The following is an 18,298-nucleotide window of genomic DNA, read 5'->3' on the forward strand; positions in this document are numbered from 1 at the left end:
AATACTTCGGCTTTATGCATGGCAGACTGTGAAACAACAAAATAATACAGAAGAAACACCTGCAGGTAGGTAAGGTTTCTGCAGAAGGCATCCTGTGATCATTAGTTTCTTCAGCTGATATTGAAAGCCACAAACATGAGGTTACATCAATACAGTTATAAGTATTGTAAAAGAAAAATGTTTTTATCTTGCAGATTAGAGCTTAAATGGTAATTGAAAGAAATGCTTACCTTATCAGAATCACCAGGGAAAGGTATAGCACAGCTTCTCAGCTGTACCTGGGGCAGACTTGACAAACCCCTTGGAATATATCTTGTGCTGTTTTGTGACACGCCCCATGCTGCCTGTTCTGTGTTTACCCAATAAAATGATGGATAGAGGTCCATGTCAGGCATGCGCTTTTGCTTGGAAGAAGTCCATTATTTGCAATAAAAAAATAAATAAATAAAAAAAAAGGAAAAAAAAGCCTGAATTAAAGGATTTTAACTTAAAGTTTCCAAAACTATTTATTCATCATAGTACATGAAACCTTGCAGAAAAAGCAGGAGAACATTAAAATGACTGAAGCAAAAACAGTGATAAAAGATATTAATTGGAACTTTGAATAGTAAGTGTGATTTGGTTATGGCAGCAAGTAGTGTAACATAACTTGTGAAAATAAAACAGAAAAGAATGTTGAGGAATTCAATCTTGCAGAATGTCTGTAAGGAATTTTGTCTTATTTTCTTTAGTATTCCACTTTCTTGGATAGTGATGGGTCAGATCCATCTCAAAGTCACAATTCTGTGAACTCACAAATTTTGGTAAGATCAGCATATGCAGGGATGTGTTTATTGCAACTTTTCTCCAGTTGTTGGCTGGACTACCAGTATCACCAGTCTTTCTTCCCACCAGAATCCATAACTCTTCCTAAGGAATGGAGAAAATTTCTTACCAAGGAATGTAAGAAAGAGCATATCCTTTCAATGCTGATTGCCAAATTTAACAAAATGGAAGTAGATTTTTCTTCAAGAAGTTATATGTATTTGCCTGGTGTCCCTTCCTGCCTTGTAAAAGACCACTGACACAGTGTATCACAGAGCACACTTTTTCATTCCAGAGTGATCTAGCTCAAGGAGCTCAGACATAGTCACAATCAGTGCAGCACATCAGTGGAACAAAACCCTCAGCGAGAGTATTTTGGGAATATAAATTAATTTCAAAAGCAATTTCAGTGCATCTATACAGGGAAGAATTACAGAAAAAAAATGGGTTGAGGAAACAGAAGTTGAGAAAATAAGAAAGACAAGATTTCTGTAACTTTTTAAGTTCAAGCATCAGGATATTTAGATCCAAGTCAGATGCTACCAGAAAAGGATTTGAAGTCGCTGCTATAATTTTGAAGGGTAGTTTAAGGTGTGCTGTTCTTTTCCACAGGTCACAGCACCAGATGCTGAGTTCAAAATGTGCTGTTTGTACATACAGAGACCATTCTTACAAGACCATTCTTACATTCTTCCACAAGCAACTTCATGGCACATCAGCTGAATAAACCAGCTGAAGAAACATTCATGGTCTGCAAGACACTCATAATATACAATAGCAAGCAGAAAACAGTTGCATAATTCCTTTGAAATAAAAGAATGGACAGACAATAAAAGAAACTGCTTTGACCTCTTAAATGCTATGTAATTTTAAAACATAAGTCCAAAGTCAATACACAAAAAGGCTCTGAAATTGTCTAGAACAAATTATGCCTCAGAAAAGTAGGGGTGGACTTTTTAACCCTTTTAGTTGTCTGTGCAAGAGGAAGGCCTTGGAATCATCCCTACTTTTCTCTCTAGTACAGTTCTTCATAGTCCCATTCACCTGAAGTTGCTCATGCAATAGGAGCCATGAAGTGCTCAGTCTGGACTGGTGCATTTACATCACACTGGTACTTTACGTGGTATAGTGTGTGGTCCAGGCCAGACTACTACAACCCTTGTTATGCAGGAAAGGGCTTTTGAGGAAAGATCTTTTGACCTTGACCTGCTTGGGTGGCACATCACTGCAGATCTACTGCAAAGAGAATGAGATATTTTCTCTCACAGGAGCAGTGTGTTAATTGGTCACCACTGTTGTGAGTTCCATTTAGCTGGAAAGAGTCCTATCTTGCTGGAGGGCAACAGGTCAAATGAGTGCATATGCCTGTGTAGGGTGAACCTTTAAGCACACAGCTGGGAGTGCTCCCCAGACTGCACGCTGTTCCTGCAGCTGCTGCTCTTTCTGCCTTTCCATCTTGAGACTGCCTTGTTTCTGTTCAAACTACACTCATGGCCATGGTCCATTGCAATACACTTGATAGCTCAAAAGGCAAAGGATTCACCAGTGTGTTTGTCCCTGTCACTTCTAATATTTGAATATGCCTTGAGTCTTTGTCCTTGACAATCGAATTGTCTAGTGGTGTGCTTCGACTCACTGTATGTGAGCCACCTTGGCACTTGTGCACCATCTAACTGAATCACATTTGTATTATCATAGACAGCCTATAACTTGATAGCTACAAAGATGTCCCATGAGTTGGTACAAACGTTTTGTAACAGCCAACTCACACCATTTGTGTTGTTACCAAATATTTCTGAGTTGAGTATATTCATTAATGAAAAACATTTATTGGTTTATAGTAGAGAAGAGTCAGTTCACTGCTTGAGTAGCATGTTAATGCACAGTCCATGTTACTGATTTTGTTAACATTTCTATTTTTTATTGGTCAAATGAAAGATTAATGTAAAGCAAGTTGCAGAGGCAACTAAATCATTCCACAAGTAGAAATCTTGATTATGATCAGCTATCAGCACAGAATTGTAAGAATATGAGAAGTAGTGCCTAGTTAATTGGGCAACTTTAGATCTGTCACGGAGTCCAGTAAGGTCAAGCAAACCTTCCTGCAGTTGGAACGCTTCCTTGGAGAAAAGATAATGTATTTCTCTGTCTAGCACAGCTGAGTAATGCAGCGCAAACACAAAAGGATGTGTTTATTCACATATCCTTGTTTGACAATGCTTGTCCCAATAAAGAGGTCAGCTAAGGCTCGGTTGCCCTTTCCTCTGCCAGGCATTTCATTGTGGTGCTGTCCCTAAACCAACAGACTCTTGGACATTTGGACCTTTACAAAAGGATATGAAGTCCAGGTCAGCTCACAGACCAAATCCTCTCATCCAATCACAACACCCCACGCAGAGCTCAAGATTTAGTTTGCATCCATGCTGCTGTTCTTTTGTCAGTGGGAAGGAGCATTTTGATTGTTTCATGTTTGTCTTGCTCAGAGTGAGTGCCAGTGATTGTTCAGTTAGGTGCCACTGCAGATCTTAGTGCTGTAGCTAATCAATGATGGTTTCTCTCTCAGTTGTCCTGTAGGACCGTGTTCTTCCCCCAGTCTGAAGAAACTTTATGTGTCTGGTCAAGCTTCTTCAGACAGGAGATCTTAGCCCACCTGGTATCTTTCATTGGCAGCCCTATTCCATCCTGAAATGTTGGGCACCTTTGCTTGCAGAGCTGTCTTGGTCACTCACAGGCTTTGTCAGGGCTGTGCATACCTCAGTGCTGGCTGAGTGAATTTCTCCAGTGAAGGCATCTTCAGAAGGATCCCATAAAGGATTTGGTCACAAGTTGCTCACTTTTACTGTACCTGCTTAGCAGTGCACACAACATCCAGGATCTGTCCTGGAGCTGGACAGGTTCTGGACCAGCACACACAGCTGTCCCTTTGTCAGTCAGCACAGCACATGTAAAGTCCCTTATTCATTCCTCAAGTCATAGGATCAGCCAGCAGCCAGGGTGACACTGTTACTCACTGGCTCCTAAGGAGGTAGCAGGGTAACGAGGACCTTATACCTAGCATAGACACAGGGCAGGAAAGATGGGAACTTAGTTACCAGCAACCCTCCCCACAGAGAAACCTATTTGCGGCAGCTTGTGACTAAAACTGCTCATATCACCATGTCTGTTATGTTACCTACCCTCACTCACTGGAAGTCTGCCCAGTGTGTTCTTTACTCCCAGGAAAAATAGCATTTTTCTTTTGCATGAAATAGGATAAACCAATCTCTTGATTTGTTTCAACACGACATCCTTCCACAAATCCTTCCACAGTAGGCTGCTCTGAATAGCAGCCTACTGAGATTCTTTACAATATTTCTGATGTGTCTCCTGCAGGAAAAGACTGCTGCAGAAAAGGAGACATGTCACCACACAAGGGTCCATGCCATCGTGTTGACTTTGCAAAAAGGAACTGGCAGACACCAAGCTGACCATGAGTCAGCAATATGTCTTTGTGGCAAAGAAAGTCAACAGCACAAGCAGATGCCTTAGCAAAAGCACTTCCAGCTGGTAAAGGGAGCCTTTCCTGCCCCTCTACTCAGCAGTGGTGGGACCACAGATGGAATGCTCTGTCTGGCTCAGGGCTTTCCATTACAAAAGAGATGGGGATGTCCTGGAGCAGGACCAGAGAAGATGATTAAGTGATTAAAGTATCTGTCATGAGGGGAGAGGCTCAGAGACATGGCACTTGTTACCCTGGAGAGGAGAAAGCACAGGGGGATCTTAACCATGTGCATAGACTTCTTGATGGGAGGGTAAGAAGATGGAGCTAGACTTTCTCCTGCGAACAGGCAAGAGAGAACCTGAAACAGCAGAAATTGCATTTAAACATGAGAAAATGCTTTTTTTTTTTTTTTAGATAGGGAGGTAAATTCAGGTTGCCCATAGAGGCTGTGGAGTCTCCATCCTTGGAAATATTCAAAACCCAGAAGGAAATGATCCCAAGAACCTGCTGTAGCTGACCCTGATTGAAATGGGGAGCTTGCAATAGAAAATCAGCAGAGGTCACTTGCAGTCTCAGCTGATCTCTGCTTGCATATTATATCTAGAGGAAGATAAGGAGAGCAGGGTTATTGCACATTAATGTGCAAAGAAAAGTACAGTAGTGTGGATGAGGCACTTGAATGGGAGTGTATGGCAGGTTTCACAGACAACTATTGTTTCCATGCTGTAGGGAGAGAAATATTGCCTCATAGTGGCAGAGCCTTGGATGTCTCTTTGTGCTTTCTGGAGGGGTGAAATTTGTACCATTAGATGCAGAAGGTGTCAGATTTTGTCTTGTTACCTTCTAAGCCTTATTTCTGGTATTGCACAGCAGCCTGTAAGAGAAAAAGGGTGTCAATTCTTCAGAAAACCCTTTGGAAGGCTGTGACAAAAATGCCAGTAGGCAACAAGAACATTTTCAAGGTTTATTTATTTTTGCTTTTTTTCATTAAAAACTTTTGGAGGATTTTAATATTCTTAAAAGCAAATACTAAAGCAAGTTACAGGTTTAGTAAAGTATTTCTGAATTTCCACTTTTTTCTCCTGTCTTTTATTTTTGGAAAGGGGAAGCTTTGTACTTGCCTCTAAGTCTCATGACCCCTTTGCTTTTTTCACATTGCTTCATTATGGCCATTATTGTTGTTCAGAAAACAACATTGGTCACTGAGACATACCTCTGTACTTTAAGCACTTTCCAGTTTAATAACCATAGGAAGGAAAGTTTTCAAATGCAACCTTTTTGAAGTCTTCTTATTATTTAAGTGTACAGGCTTTTAAATTTAACAGACTAGATCAAGTGCTTCTGGCTACAGGAGATGCAGAAAGTAATTAAACTGCTTATGGCACGCCTTGAGATGTTGAAATTTTACACCTCTTGGAACAGTTTAGACCATTGCTTTAATTTCTAAAGTAAAAGAACTCAAATGTATTGGTGAAATAGCTGTCTTTATCACTGAAAAACAACTGAGTCTACATCACAGACATCCTGATGATATTTAAATAATGTGCATGTCAGACAGGCAGCACCACCTTTCTTTCCTTTCCTGGTTTTATCATGTCACACTATATGCTAATGTGGAAATAGAATCATAGAATCATAGGATGTACTGAGTTGGAAGGGACCCGCCAGTATCATGAAGTCAGCTTCTGGCCCTGCATATGACAACCCCAAGAATCACAGTATGTACCCAAAATAGTTTTCCAAATGCTTCTTGAACTCTCAGGCTGGTGCTATGACCATTTCCCTGGGGATCCTGTTCCAGCACCCAAACACCCTCTCGGTGAAGTACCTTTTCTTAGTATCTAATCTCAGCCTACCCTGACACAAATTCCTGACCCTGCCTCAGGGCCTATGATTTATGACACTCCCCTCAGGGCTTATGAGTCACCAGAGAGGAGATAAGTTTCTGGTCCTCTGTTTCCCCACCGGAGAAAGTTGGAACTGCAATGAGGTCTCCCCTCAGTCTCTTCTTTTCCAGGCTGAACAAACCAAGATCTCAGCTGCTCCTTCTATTGCCTCTCCTTAAGGCTCTTTACCATCCTCATGGCCCACCTTTGGATGCTCCTCAATAGTTTATTGTTTTTTTAATGCTGTGGCTCCCAAAGCTGCCCCCAGCACTGGAGGTGAGGCTGCCCCAGCTCAGAGCAGAGCAGGACAATCCCCTCCCTTGCCTGGCTGTGATGCTGTGCCTGATGCCCCCAGGACAGGGCTGGCCCTCCTGGCTGCCAGGGCACTGCTGGCTCCTGTTCAACTTGCACTGGCCAGGACCCCCAGGTCCCTTTCTGTGGGGCTGCTCTCCAGCAGCTATTGCCCAGTCTGTCTGTACATTCAAGGTTTCCCTGTCCCTTATTATTGGAATAGCTGATATTAACGACAGAGTACATCTTCTCAAAACTCCCAGTGGAGAAATGCTTTTCCTAAGAGTTGTCCATCTACTTATTCTTTCTTATGCCCTTTGAGTTATATGATTTTTCAGATTATTTCATTGTCTCAAATGGCAGAGTTGCTGGACTAGTTTTCTTGGAAATATTTATCCAACTTATAGTGATTCTTTAATATTCATTAGAACTGTATTGAAAAATGCAACAGAATAAGTTAATATTTCACTGGGCTATTTCTTGGTAATGAGTATTACAGAGAGGAATCAAGCTTTAGATGTGTGCATTCATTTATTTCATAAATGGGTAGGAAACTTCATATCTACATACATTATTCATTCTAAAAACTGGAGGATTTTATACTAAATCCCATTTTGCTCACAACAATTACCAATGTAAGGTAATTTTAAGGGTTTTATTTTGAGGGTTACTCATCCAGAAAATTAAGAAAATTCACATAATTTCATGACAAGCATTTGTGACTTTCTTTTATTGTGTTAATAAAGAAAAAATCAATTATGTTCATCAAAATCAGTAATATATGATTAGAATGAAAACAGGCCACAGTATTGTGATAATAGATCCATATTTGGAGATGCTAGTGGACACACAGGAAAACAAAAGAGAAAATTTGGATTCTCATGTATTTCTTGAAAACAAGAGATGTAGTCTTGAACTACCATAGGAACAAAGAAACTCAGTTACAATCATGGAACAATAATGTTCTTGGTCTTGAACAACTGAGCACTCTCCAGCACTCTCTTACTAAGCAAGATCAAAAGAGACAGGAATTATTTTAAAAGCTGTGTTTTTTCACAAAACTGCCACAGAAAAATCAGATTATTTAATATCACTTACAGGAATTTGCACAAAAATCAAAATGTTCTCAAACTTGAAGTGACTTTCAATGTTTTAAGCAGTAATTCAGGCAATTATTTTGCTTGGTGAAAGAGTCCTGGATCATCCAGATCATCCAGATATCCAGATGTTTCAGGCTTTGAATCTATACTCTATGACAAGACATAACTGCACCTAGACAAAGTTAGATCTCCTTGAACATTCTGAAGTGGAAGGGAAATTCTCCATGACTTTGGAGAACCTCTGAAAGAACTTCAGTATTGCATGAGGTACTCATGGTGAGAGGACAGCTCTGGTCATAGTGTTTATGGTGCATCAAGTAAAAATAAAAAAAGTATTACATACGCACCAATTAATACCCTGCATAGCAGAATCTTGTCCACAAGCATCTTCTCCAGACTGGGGATCTCAAAACCAGTGTTTCGGAAACTGCACAGGTTTGTTAGCAGGATATTAGGGAATGGGATGAGCATAGCCCATGGCTTTCCATGTAAAGGAATACCAAAGACTTGGTATGCAACTACTTCTTTAAATGAAAATAATTTGACCCCTTCCTGGCCTGTGAGGGCCTCTGTTTTCTATGGGCTTAGCCATTGCTTGGTTCAATCAACACTGGAACCAGTCTGAGAAGGGAAAGGAGTAAACACACTTGCTGATGTTTCCTCATCTGCAGGTGCCTTTGCTCTGGAAGCTTCAGGAAAGGAAACGACTTAGAGTAGCCCTTCCACTTGCAGAAAATATAGAAGAGGTGAGATTATACTACAATACTAGAGTAGGATCTGTTTCTTAGGGGCAGGCAAGCATTATTTCCAGCCCTTTTTCTCCTTAGGGAGAACAATATCTACCAAAGAAGAGGATCAGGTTGCTTGGATTGTGTTTGATCAAAAACAAGAATGGGTGGTCAGCCCTGAACTCTTCAAACTCAGAGGAATGTTGGATCTCTTCTGTGTCTTCTGCTGACCCAGCCTCCTCAGTGCCCTCTTCATTGACTTCCATGTATGCCTCGTGGATGGCCTCAGATATCCTCAGGCCCTCTGCTGAGGAGATGCCAGAGAGGTTGGCCCTGGGGCTGAACAGGTCAGTCATACCCAGGGATGTCAAGACAGATGTGAGGTTATATTTCTCCTCAATCTTCATGCGTGGGAGGTACACTCTCACCCTCTTCTTTTCCATCACATTGGAACTGGTCCACTCTGCAAGTTTTTCAAAGCTGATTTTGCTCTCAAGCTGCAAAGAGAGGCACAGAATGAAATGCCTGGGATGCAAATCCAACTTCTTCCTACCATTCATTTCTGTCAAGGCTATCATAAAAGTTAAACCCCAACCAGAATAGTTCCTGAAGCTCACCCTATTGGCATCCTTTTGGTATTTTATTAATGGCTTCTCCAGTACTGCCTGAGTCACTCTCTTTTTATTCTGTCCTTTACCAACTTGATCCATCCTCCTTCATCCAAGTAATCTTGTGTCTCATGATGCACAACCCAACAGTTTCACAGCCTAGCAAATTTCAAGCCCAGCAGCTTGTGAAAGATTGCAAAAACAAGGCCATGAAAATTTACCTACAGTTGGTAGCACCTAAAAATGCCAAGTCTTCTACATCTGTAATAACTCAACTTTATAATTAAAAACTATTACTGAAATAGGAGTAATTGTTCATATATTTTTGGCTGCATTGATTTTTTTCCTTTCTTGAGTATAGACAGGTAATTTTATAACACTGCCCATATCTACATCTTCTTCTGCAGGCTGCAAAAACACTGCTTTACCTTCATTTTATAAAACTGAGCTCAGGACTCTCCTAAGAGGCTCTGCCTCAGCACCTGGGCTGGTGCTCCCTTGCCTGCCTAATAATGTCTGTGGAGTGGGCAGCAGGGATGTCAATGGACAGCAAAAGGTCTGGCAGCAGCCAAGCCCCACTGAAGTCATAACTCTTCTGCTTGCCCTGCCAGGGTCATACCTGTGCCAGGCCAGAGATGTCATCAGGCAGCAGCACCAACAGGCTCAGCTCTCCACTGGCATATGGAAGCTCCAGGATCCTAATTTTGTCTTTAGCCACTCTTGCCACTTTGAAGGTGTTGTTCTGATACATCATTTGCACAGGTCTGCTCTCTTGCTGCAAAAACAAAAATGTGAAAATGTGATGCAGAAGCAATTTTTTCTTTGGTCACACAAATGTTCATGCCCTTTGAAAGGGCAGAACTTAATCTTCAGTCATGCTGCCTTTGGGGAAGAGCTGTGTCTCCATTTTTGTCTCATCTGCTTGTTTGCTTTGTCAGATACAGTTGTAAGTCTGACAGTGAGGCACCCAGGTAAATCACCCAGGCAATGAAAACAGAACTGTAAATGCAACAAATACAATTCTGGCCAGAATCTGTGTCTGTGGCCCCCACCTCTGTCACATTGAAGGGCACTTCCTTAGTGTGTTCTTCTTTAAACGCGGTTTTCCATTTCCCTTTGAAGTAAATGGCGTTCACCAGGAGCAGCACAGTCTGAGGATTAACAGAACTTGGTTCAAGGAAATCCCGGATCTGTCCTTTAGGAAAGAAGTAGGGCACAGAGTGGTAAGTTACACAGCAGTTGTCCTGCATTTGAGAAGTCAGTCAATATACTGCTCTTTCACTTGACTTTTCCTTCACCAAAAATCTGCACAAGGAATTAAGGTTCATCAGGATGATTTATTAATACACTGAAAGACTGGCATCTGGCCAGACGTTTCTGCAAGAGCACAGGTAGATTCGAGTGTTTTAGATTCCCAGGAACATTTCTAACCAGCCCTTGGAACAAAATAAATACTTATATAGGGAAGAAGGGGGGAGAGAAGAACCAACACAGATTTTCTCTTTCTCAATATGTTTCTTTCTCAGAATTCACTCTAGGTTTTTCCTCCCACCTCAACACAATAAATACACACAGCATTCTGAATCATTTATTTCCCACCATCAGCTTAGTGTGCATTACTTTCTCCCCTGAAAGTCCACTTCTTACCTATCCAGCACATCCTTGTAAAAATGTGCCAATATTCTAGAGAAGCTGGGACTAGCCTTGCATGAGTTAATCTCTCCAAATACAAAAAGTGTGCATATAAAATGTGCATATTAAGTGTGCATATCATGGCATCTCTGCATTTGCCAGATGTATTAAAACACTATGTCACTGCCACACAGGTGCAATAGAGTCATCCCTTTCCACACAAAATACCCACTAATGAGGACAGGAGGAGGAAATTTCTCCTCTAATGTCCAGTCTTTTCAGAAATTTCTAGAATACAGTTGTCAGAGAGATGTATCTTTCATAACATTGTCTGACTTACCATTTGTCTGATTTTTCACCCAGGAATTAATGCGCTGTCTGGTCTGATTTGATGCTGTTTTGAAGTTGACTGTTTCTAGACCAGATCTGTACAGTTTCTTCACACATTTTAAGTAGATCTTTAAAGACACCAATCAATTGTAGTTAGACAACTAGGAAAATTTTTAAGACAGTATGAAATTGAAATAAAATATGGCTAATAAGATTTTTATAGTGATGTCAGGGTTAAGGTGTTCTCATTGCTTACTTCCTGAAATAATTTGGTAAAACCAGACCAAAAGAATTACTTTGTTTCATGGCAATTTCAGACCTGACAGCTTTACCATGTGGCCAGTTAAAAGCATATATTAAAAATGTTTAAGAATTTCTGGAAGATCCAAACCCCCTCTTTTCAGGTTTATTTTACACTGTTTTATCATCTTTGTAGGTGTTGTTTTGAAAATGTAAAAGAAATATATTGGCACCTTCAAAATTTGTCTTTGAGGTGAATTTTCAATTGAAGAAATATGCCAAAGTCAAATTACTTTATAACCCAAACAACTAATTAAAATGAAATGCTTTGGGGGAGCAAATGGAGAGTGAGAATTACATTACTGATATTTTTGTTTATTACTCCATTTATTTTTTTTAATCGGGCCATATTTTTGCCTCAATTTGCTTTCTATTTAGACTGTTGCCAGGGCCACGTCAAAGGGAAAAGCCATGTCAAAGGGAAAAGCCGTGTAAATCCACACCAGTAGGGACTATTGAATTAACTGGTCATCTACTCTGGCTAATCCTCCTGGACTGCAGAATTTTACAGGGTTTAGCAAGAGATCACTTACCGGTAGGACCTGACTTGTCTTTTCAGCATAGAGTCTGTTGGCAATGTGCAGTGAATAATTGGCTTCTGGTGCAGTGATATCAGAGAGAATTTCTTTAAACAGTAGGTGGATATTCACAGACTTGCCACACTGAGTTGTTGATGAGAAGACAAAAAGGCATTGCTGTTAGATCATTTTATGAGAAAGAGGATTATTTATAAGGTACAAATAACGAGGCAAAACACACAGTGTTGGAACATTTGCAAAGGAGCACATAATAGAGTCTAGGAGTTCCATGGGAGGGATGTTCAGTATAAGCAGTTAATGATGTATAATTCATTCACAGCCTATGATGCCACTCATTCTAGTGGTTAATTGTTGAAATTGGTGACTTGTCATAGGTACAAAGCCTCTAATTCCCAGGTGCTGCTTGCATTTTCATGGTATATTTTTGCAGAAGCTGCAGATGGAAGAAGAGAGTTAGATGGCAAGGGAGTGGGAAAGTGTATTGTAATACAGAAAAAAAATGGATCACCTGTCTCAAATCCCAAGAATAGTGACACAGGCTAAATGCATGTAAGAAAACTAGAGACTGGTAAAAAGTAGGTGGGGCTTTATTTTTTGAGAGTAATTTTTTTGAACAGCTCATTTCTAAATGCTTGATGAGTCCCTAAACGATCTAACTTTAGATACTACCCTTATTAAAAAAAAAAAAAAAAAAAAAAAAAAAAAAAAAAAAAAAAAAGAAGTGTCATCTCTTTTTAAGTCCCACCTTGTGTTTTGGATCCCAAGTGAATGGGGACAGACCAGGCTCCATGGCATTTGTTATCTTTACAGAGGCAGCAGAATAACATGGACAGCCAAAGTGTATCCTGGTGCCCAAAGCACCCTATCCTGTCCTGTCACTTCCAATATGTGCAGCCTTTCTTTTTTTTCTGGTGGTGTTTTGCGGGGGTTTTTGTTTTCTTGTTTTTGTTGGTGGTCATTTGCTTGGCATTTGTTTTGTTGCTGGTGTTCTTTTGGCTGTGGTGATTTTTTGTATTTTTGTTAACTTACATCTCTTAAATTTAGAGTTTTAGCAAAGGTTTGCCAAGGTGTTGAAACTACTAAAAGCATAATCAGAACAGTACATTCTCAGGAAAAGGATGTGAAAGAGAAATCAATATACCTTAGGTTTCTGTACCTTGGTCTGGATACTTCCAAGTCCTGCAATTTTGTCAAAATGAAGAACCTGTAATTGAATGTAGAAATTAGGTATGTGAAGTCCACTGACAGTCATGTTTGTGCTAAAACTGTAGGTTTTCACTAACCAAGTTTGATTAGCACATAGATAAACTGAGAAATTTCACGTGAGCTTTTAACCAGGAACCACACTGAAAATTTGTGATTGTGATCTTCAGCTTAGACCCCATTTTTCCAGTTAATTGCATTGTCCATAAATCAGCTACAGCCTTACATTTTATTTAAAGCTATGGCTCTTGTTTTCCCAACTTTTCATGTATTTTTTGATGAAGATGAAGGAGATTTTGTGTATTTCAAGTTGTCCTTCCATCTGGAAGGAATCAGGTCTCTGAGATAATATAAGCTGAAGGAAGAGACCTGCCCTAAACATCCTCCAAAACTGCTCTTTCTTAATGAAAACCAAAGGTTGTTCTTGCCCTTCGTGGGGAAATGCAGTAAGTGGAAAGTGGCTCCAGAACTTGGAAAGCCATTCTTTTGCTAGTCAGGTTTGGAGGATATAAATGAATAATCTGCTTGCTGCCTCTTTGAATGGGGTCAAAGAGAGTTTGTACTCATTTATGTAACTTACCTTCTCCATTTGATACTCAGTGTCATTTCTTGCTCCCAGATAGACCATGGCCAAGGCTGCAATCATGCTCAGGGGGCAGTAAAAGATGTTGTCATTGGCATGGTGAATTTTCACCTCTTTGAATACATCAAAACAAAATTCTGCATTTGCTGCACTGATGGAGCCCATAGTGAAATCAGCGTTACCTAAAGCAAGCAGAAATATGACTTTTGGTCACAATTTGTTGTGATTGCTTCAAAAGTACTGCCAATAGCCCAGAAACTGCCAGTTCATTGCTGGTTTTGTGATGCTGAACCAGTAAATGATATGAAGCCTACCAATTCTGTGATCATTGGAAACATTGTAACTCCTGATCCATTTACATTGTGTGTTTGTTTTCTTTCAAAAAGATACTATCAGCAAGAGAGTACCTTGAACTTGCCTTTTAGGGAATAGAAAGTTTCATCCACCCTTTTGTATGACAAGTATAACATTGAGTGAATGAGTTTCCCTATGACCATTCAGAGGGCTTGGAATGGTGTTTGAGACAATGCAAACTTAATATTACATTTCTTCTCTGGCTGCTTTCAATCTTTAAATCAAACGTAGCCAACTCCCTACAGTCTTTGTGTACTTCTTACTGTTGCTTAATAAACCAGCCACAAATTTGCAGGTTGCTTTTCTGTTGTTTATAGCAATAATAGGAGTAAGTTGTTCTGTAAGACAGCTGCTTAGATGCTGACATATAAATTTAAGGGTTTCCTGTGGTCCTGTTTCAGACATTTAATCTCTAATGATGCTTTTTAGCATAATCATGCATATATAAAAATAAATTAATTAATTAATTAATTTATTTATGGGCTTTGTCAGGGAGTGAGATTGAGGAAAGAGAAATGCCATTATTCCAAATTATTTAAACTATAAAAGGATAGTTTTAATGTGACAACAGGTTTTAAATGAAAAGAGCTATTTCTACTCAATGCTGTGGTGCACAAGCCACATATTTTGCACACCTAAAATTATTTTACAATCAAACAGTATAAGATATATTGAGAAGGCAAGGCAAAATTACTATATATGCTGTCTTTTTACATACCTATCTTATACTTACCTGAAGGTTCTTAAACAAAGTATATTTTTGTTTGTCTCAAAGAATACAAATTAGAAATTACATTTTCTTGGAGTAATACTTACCCCACAAACTTCAAAGAGGCATGTAATAATCCAGCTTGCCAGCTGAAGTTGAACAGCTCCCTGAGCTGCTGGTGATATATATTGCACAATTTGAGACACTCCCACTGTTGCCTTCAAGGAGTCATCTTTTCAGTCACTGCCTTTTGTCACGACCTCTTGATTCATTGCACCCTGAAACACTGAGTAGACCAATGTTAAGCTGATATTCTATCTGCAGCAAGTCAGCCTTTATTTTTTGAAGTAAAGCCTGATTCAAAAATGAATTATTTTAGTTTTGCTGTAGCTTTCTCCTCAGCAGTGAGGCACTGTCGGTGATGATATCACTCTAACACAGTGCTCCCACCTACCATGAAGGGAAAGGTGGATGCTGGGCTAACTGCTGAAGGTCTGGTAGATATACAGCAACTCACTGCAGCATCTGGGCAGTGGAGCAGAGGGAAGTTCCTCAAGAGCGGTGGCCATCTGACCTTGCCAAAATAATGTAATTCCAAGCAAAGACAGCTGCAGGATGGTCATTCCATTGAGAGGGCCTTGAAATGTATTTTTTTCCATGTTAGGACAAATTCAAAAGTTTCTGCTTAGTTTTCAAGACTGAAAGGTGTTTTGGTTTGACAAAATGCAGAGATATATTCCTGGAGTGCAGAGGTTGGTGTGGTGTGTGGTTTGTACTTGTTAAAAGCACAGCCACATCCATTTCTCTGCCTAGGTGAGACTACAGTATTCTACCTGAGGCCAAACTACAAAGGTCTACAGCACAGGTGTGCAGGAAGAGGGAGAAGGGCTCTGAGGAGAAAGTACATTTTTATAAAACCTCATTTTGATGAAAACATTTAGAGCAACAATGCTGAGATGGCTGAGAGGCCTGAAGATGGGCATGGAAGAGGAAGAGACTTGAGGAATTGTCAGGAATTCCATATTTCCTGAGCTGCAAGCCTGACTCCAGAATATTCAGGTATTCAGAAATTTATTTAAGCCAGCTAGTAGTGTTTGAGGAATGACTAAAAGTCAGCTTTTAATTTTCAGTCTGTGCAGGTCATGGCAACAAGGACCATGGTACTTGTACAGGCCATTCCCATAGATCTTCCTTACCTTGTAACTATGGCAGGTGAATAAACTGCAGAATCTGTCTGCAGGAACATTCATGGTCTGTTAGACAACTATAATGCACAATATAAAATATAATTCAATTGTAAAAAAGCTATTACTCTTTATTAAATAATAGACTTGATGAGCAGTAAAGAAACAAATCTGGCATCTGCAAAGACCATAGTGGTGGATAATAGAAATCCAAATTTGTACCTATTAAGTCATAGAGCATACAGCAATAAGTGCACCCTCTGCGAAAAGGAAGAGGAGCTACTTTACCCTTAACAGTGTTGTTTGCCTTGCTGAAATGCAGGGATGTCTGAGCAGAGCCTGGCAAATTGGAGTGGCTTTTAGTTTGCCAATTCAGAATGAGGATATTATAGCAGCAATGAGGTGGGAAAATCTGAAGATAAGAAGGAGCTTTCCTCTCACCTTGTTCCATGCTCCCTTCTTTGAGCTGGAATGTAGTAGCTTTTTCTTTACCCATACTTATCAAACCATTACTGCCTGAGGGCACAAGTTTTCTGTGCAAAGAGCTGTCATTTATATGACTTTTCTTATTCTGTTATATTCACATTAGAGTTCCAGCTACTGCTCAGCAATTGCTCAAACATATCTTTGGGACTTCCATGAAGAGTTTTCCTAGGAAGCCACAGTCCTTTGTATGCTATGGTTCAATTTGTTTGTGTAGACCCCTGTGGAAATTGCCCAGGAAGGACAGAAGCAACCCTGCTAAAAAGGCCATTTCTGTGCATAATGTCCAAGATTTTCTCAAAAAAACATTCTGTTACACCAAGTCTTCTGGAAAAGGGCATGCAGATGTTTCTGTTTTCTTCTCCCATGCACTATACTTGCCTTCTTTGTACACTCTACATTTTATATGTCTACATATGCAACACACCACTACAGTTTCTATGCATGAGTACAGTGATTGAACATCTGAAACTGCTCAGTTTCCACATGGTGTAAGCTACCCTAATGAAAACCTGCTTTACCAAGATAGGCAGGATGGTTTAGAACATCCAAAGTAGAGAAGCTCATGGAAGAAGGAAATTTTGGTTCTGACAGTAATCATAGATGGGGCAGTACAACTTCTCCAGAGACCAGTCTGTAGCTGCAAACCCTTGGGTTAATTTTGGGGGGTTTTAATACATCAACTGTTAGTGCAAAAGTGGTTGCAGATTCAGCCTGGGAGTAGCTGCAATTCAAAAGCTACAAGTGTAGTACTGCAAACGAAGCAAGATAAACAAGTTAAAATCTGTTTCATATCCATGTTTGTCACAAAAAAGAAGTGAGCAGGGATTCTGCTGCCATTTGTGCCTAGACGAGTACATTTGCCCCTCTTCCCTGATGCTGGCATAAACAAAAAGACCAAGGAGCTGGGAAAGCAACTCTTTCCAACATTTTTCTGTTCTTACTTTCACATTTAATTTCTTCTGGTTGCTCAGGAATTATTGTGTGGTGTTTGAAAGTAATGTTTGCTTGTGCTTTGGATGGCCTCACACATACTGTGCACTTTGCTGTGCCTGAGTGCCTTTCTTACTGGGATCATAAGGAACCAGGACTTCTTACTATAAAACTTTCTACCAGTTATATTTTGAGGGAAATAAACAGTAATCTTCTTTGTAAGTGGCGGGGGGGGGGGGGGGGGGGGGGGGAGGTGGTCACTCAAAGCTGCTCCCTTTGGTTTTTTTCAGTGACAGTCCAAAAATCTTCATTTGCCCTTCTTGCTTATCCATTGCGAATGTTTTGAAGATATAATAAAAGTCGTGTTATACATATGTACTAAGAAGCTGTTTAAAAGAAAGCACGGTTTCAGAGAAAACTGAGGAGAACTGCAACCATGGGAGAGAATGGAGTTCAGTGTAAATGTGAATATGTAAAGAGTTACTCAGTGGAAAGACACAGATCTTTCTGTTGTGGGACAAATGTGTGTTACCTTTCCATGGATCCTCATAGAAATGCTATTTGACATCGTTTGCTTTCCTTTTTGCCAGTCTACACTTTTGAAGGCTGTCGTGTGTGCTGGTGTAGTTCAACACTTGGTATTGAGCCTGTCCCTGGGGAGGAGGCAGTGGAATGCTCTTCAGGGATGTGTCTGCTCCAGGCACCATTTGCGGTTTCCAACTTTTCTCTGCTCTGCAAGCTCTATTGCTTGGCATTGGACTTTTACAAACTAGTTTCCCACAGGAGAAGCATTTGCTGCCAGAGTGGAGGGCTTACCTTCTATTTTTAAGTAAGCATCCCTGATTTTGTGGGAGCACTGCCCTCTAGAGTAGGAGCTGCTGCCACTACAACTAGCAGAAGGAGGCTACTTTCCAGCTTTTGATGTTTTTCACCACATTGTTTGATGTAGATTAAAATGGCAATAAGGAAAAAAGATTGCATAAGAAGATAGGGCTTTTTAATTATAATTTGCGCTGTATTTTGTTGCTGGTTGTGAATTATCTAGATATCCCTGAAATAAGATCTTTATTTCTTTAAAATTACAGCAAAAAATCATTTTTGCTGTAGTAAACTAAGTGACATCTGCCACACCTTCTCCTTTGCTCATTCA

General features: G+C 40.1%; 1 protein-coding gene across 1 annotated transcript in view; it reads right to left on the bottom strand.

Moving 5' to 3' along the window:
- Positions 1 to 13,650, bottom strand: part of LOC306798952 (ovalbumin-like) — a gene marked incomplete at both ends in the record, with an annotated part of 35,758 nt that extends 22,108 nt beyond the window's left edge. Inside the window, 7 exons of the mRNA XM_079299360.1 lie at positions 8,522 to 8,787; positions 9,518 to 9,673; positions 9,951 to 10,093; positions 10,871 to 10,988; positions 11,694 to 11,822; positions 12,856 to 12,903; positions 13,483 to 13,650. Coding sequence (XP_079155486.1) covers positions 8,522 to 8,787; positions 9,518 to 9,673; positions 9,951 to 10,093; positions 10,871 to 10,988; positions 11,694 to 11,822; positions 12,856 to 12,903; positions 13,483 to 13,650 — 1,028 coding nt within the window. The remainder of the gene's footprint in view (positions 1 to 8,521; positions 8,788 to 9,517; positions 9,674 to 9,950; positions 10,094 to 10,870; positions 10,989 to 11,693; positions 11,823 to 12,855; positions 12,904 to 13,482) is intronic.
- Positions 13,651 to 18,298: the final 4,648 nt, after the last annotated feature.

Source organism: Erithacus rubecula (assembly GCF_903797595.1).
Source record: "Erithacus rubecula genome assembly, chromosome: 3".
Classification (NCBI taxonomy): Eukaryota; Metazoa; Chordata; class Aves; order Passeriformes; family Muscicapidae; genus Erithacus; species Erithacus rubecula.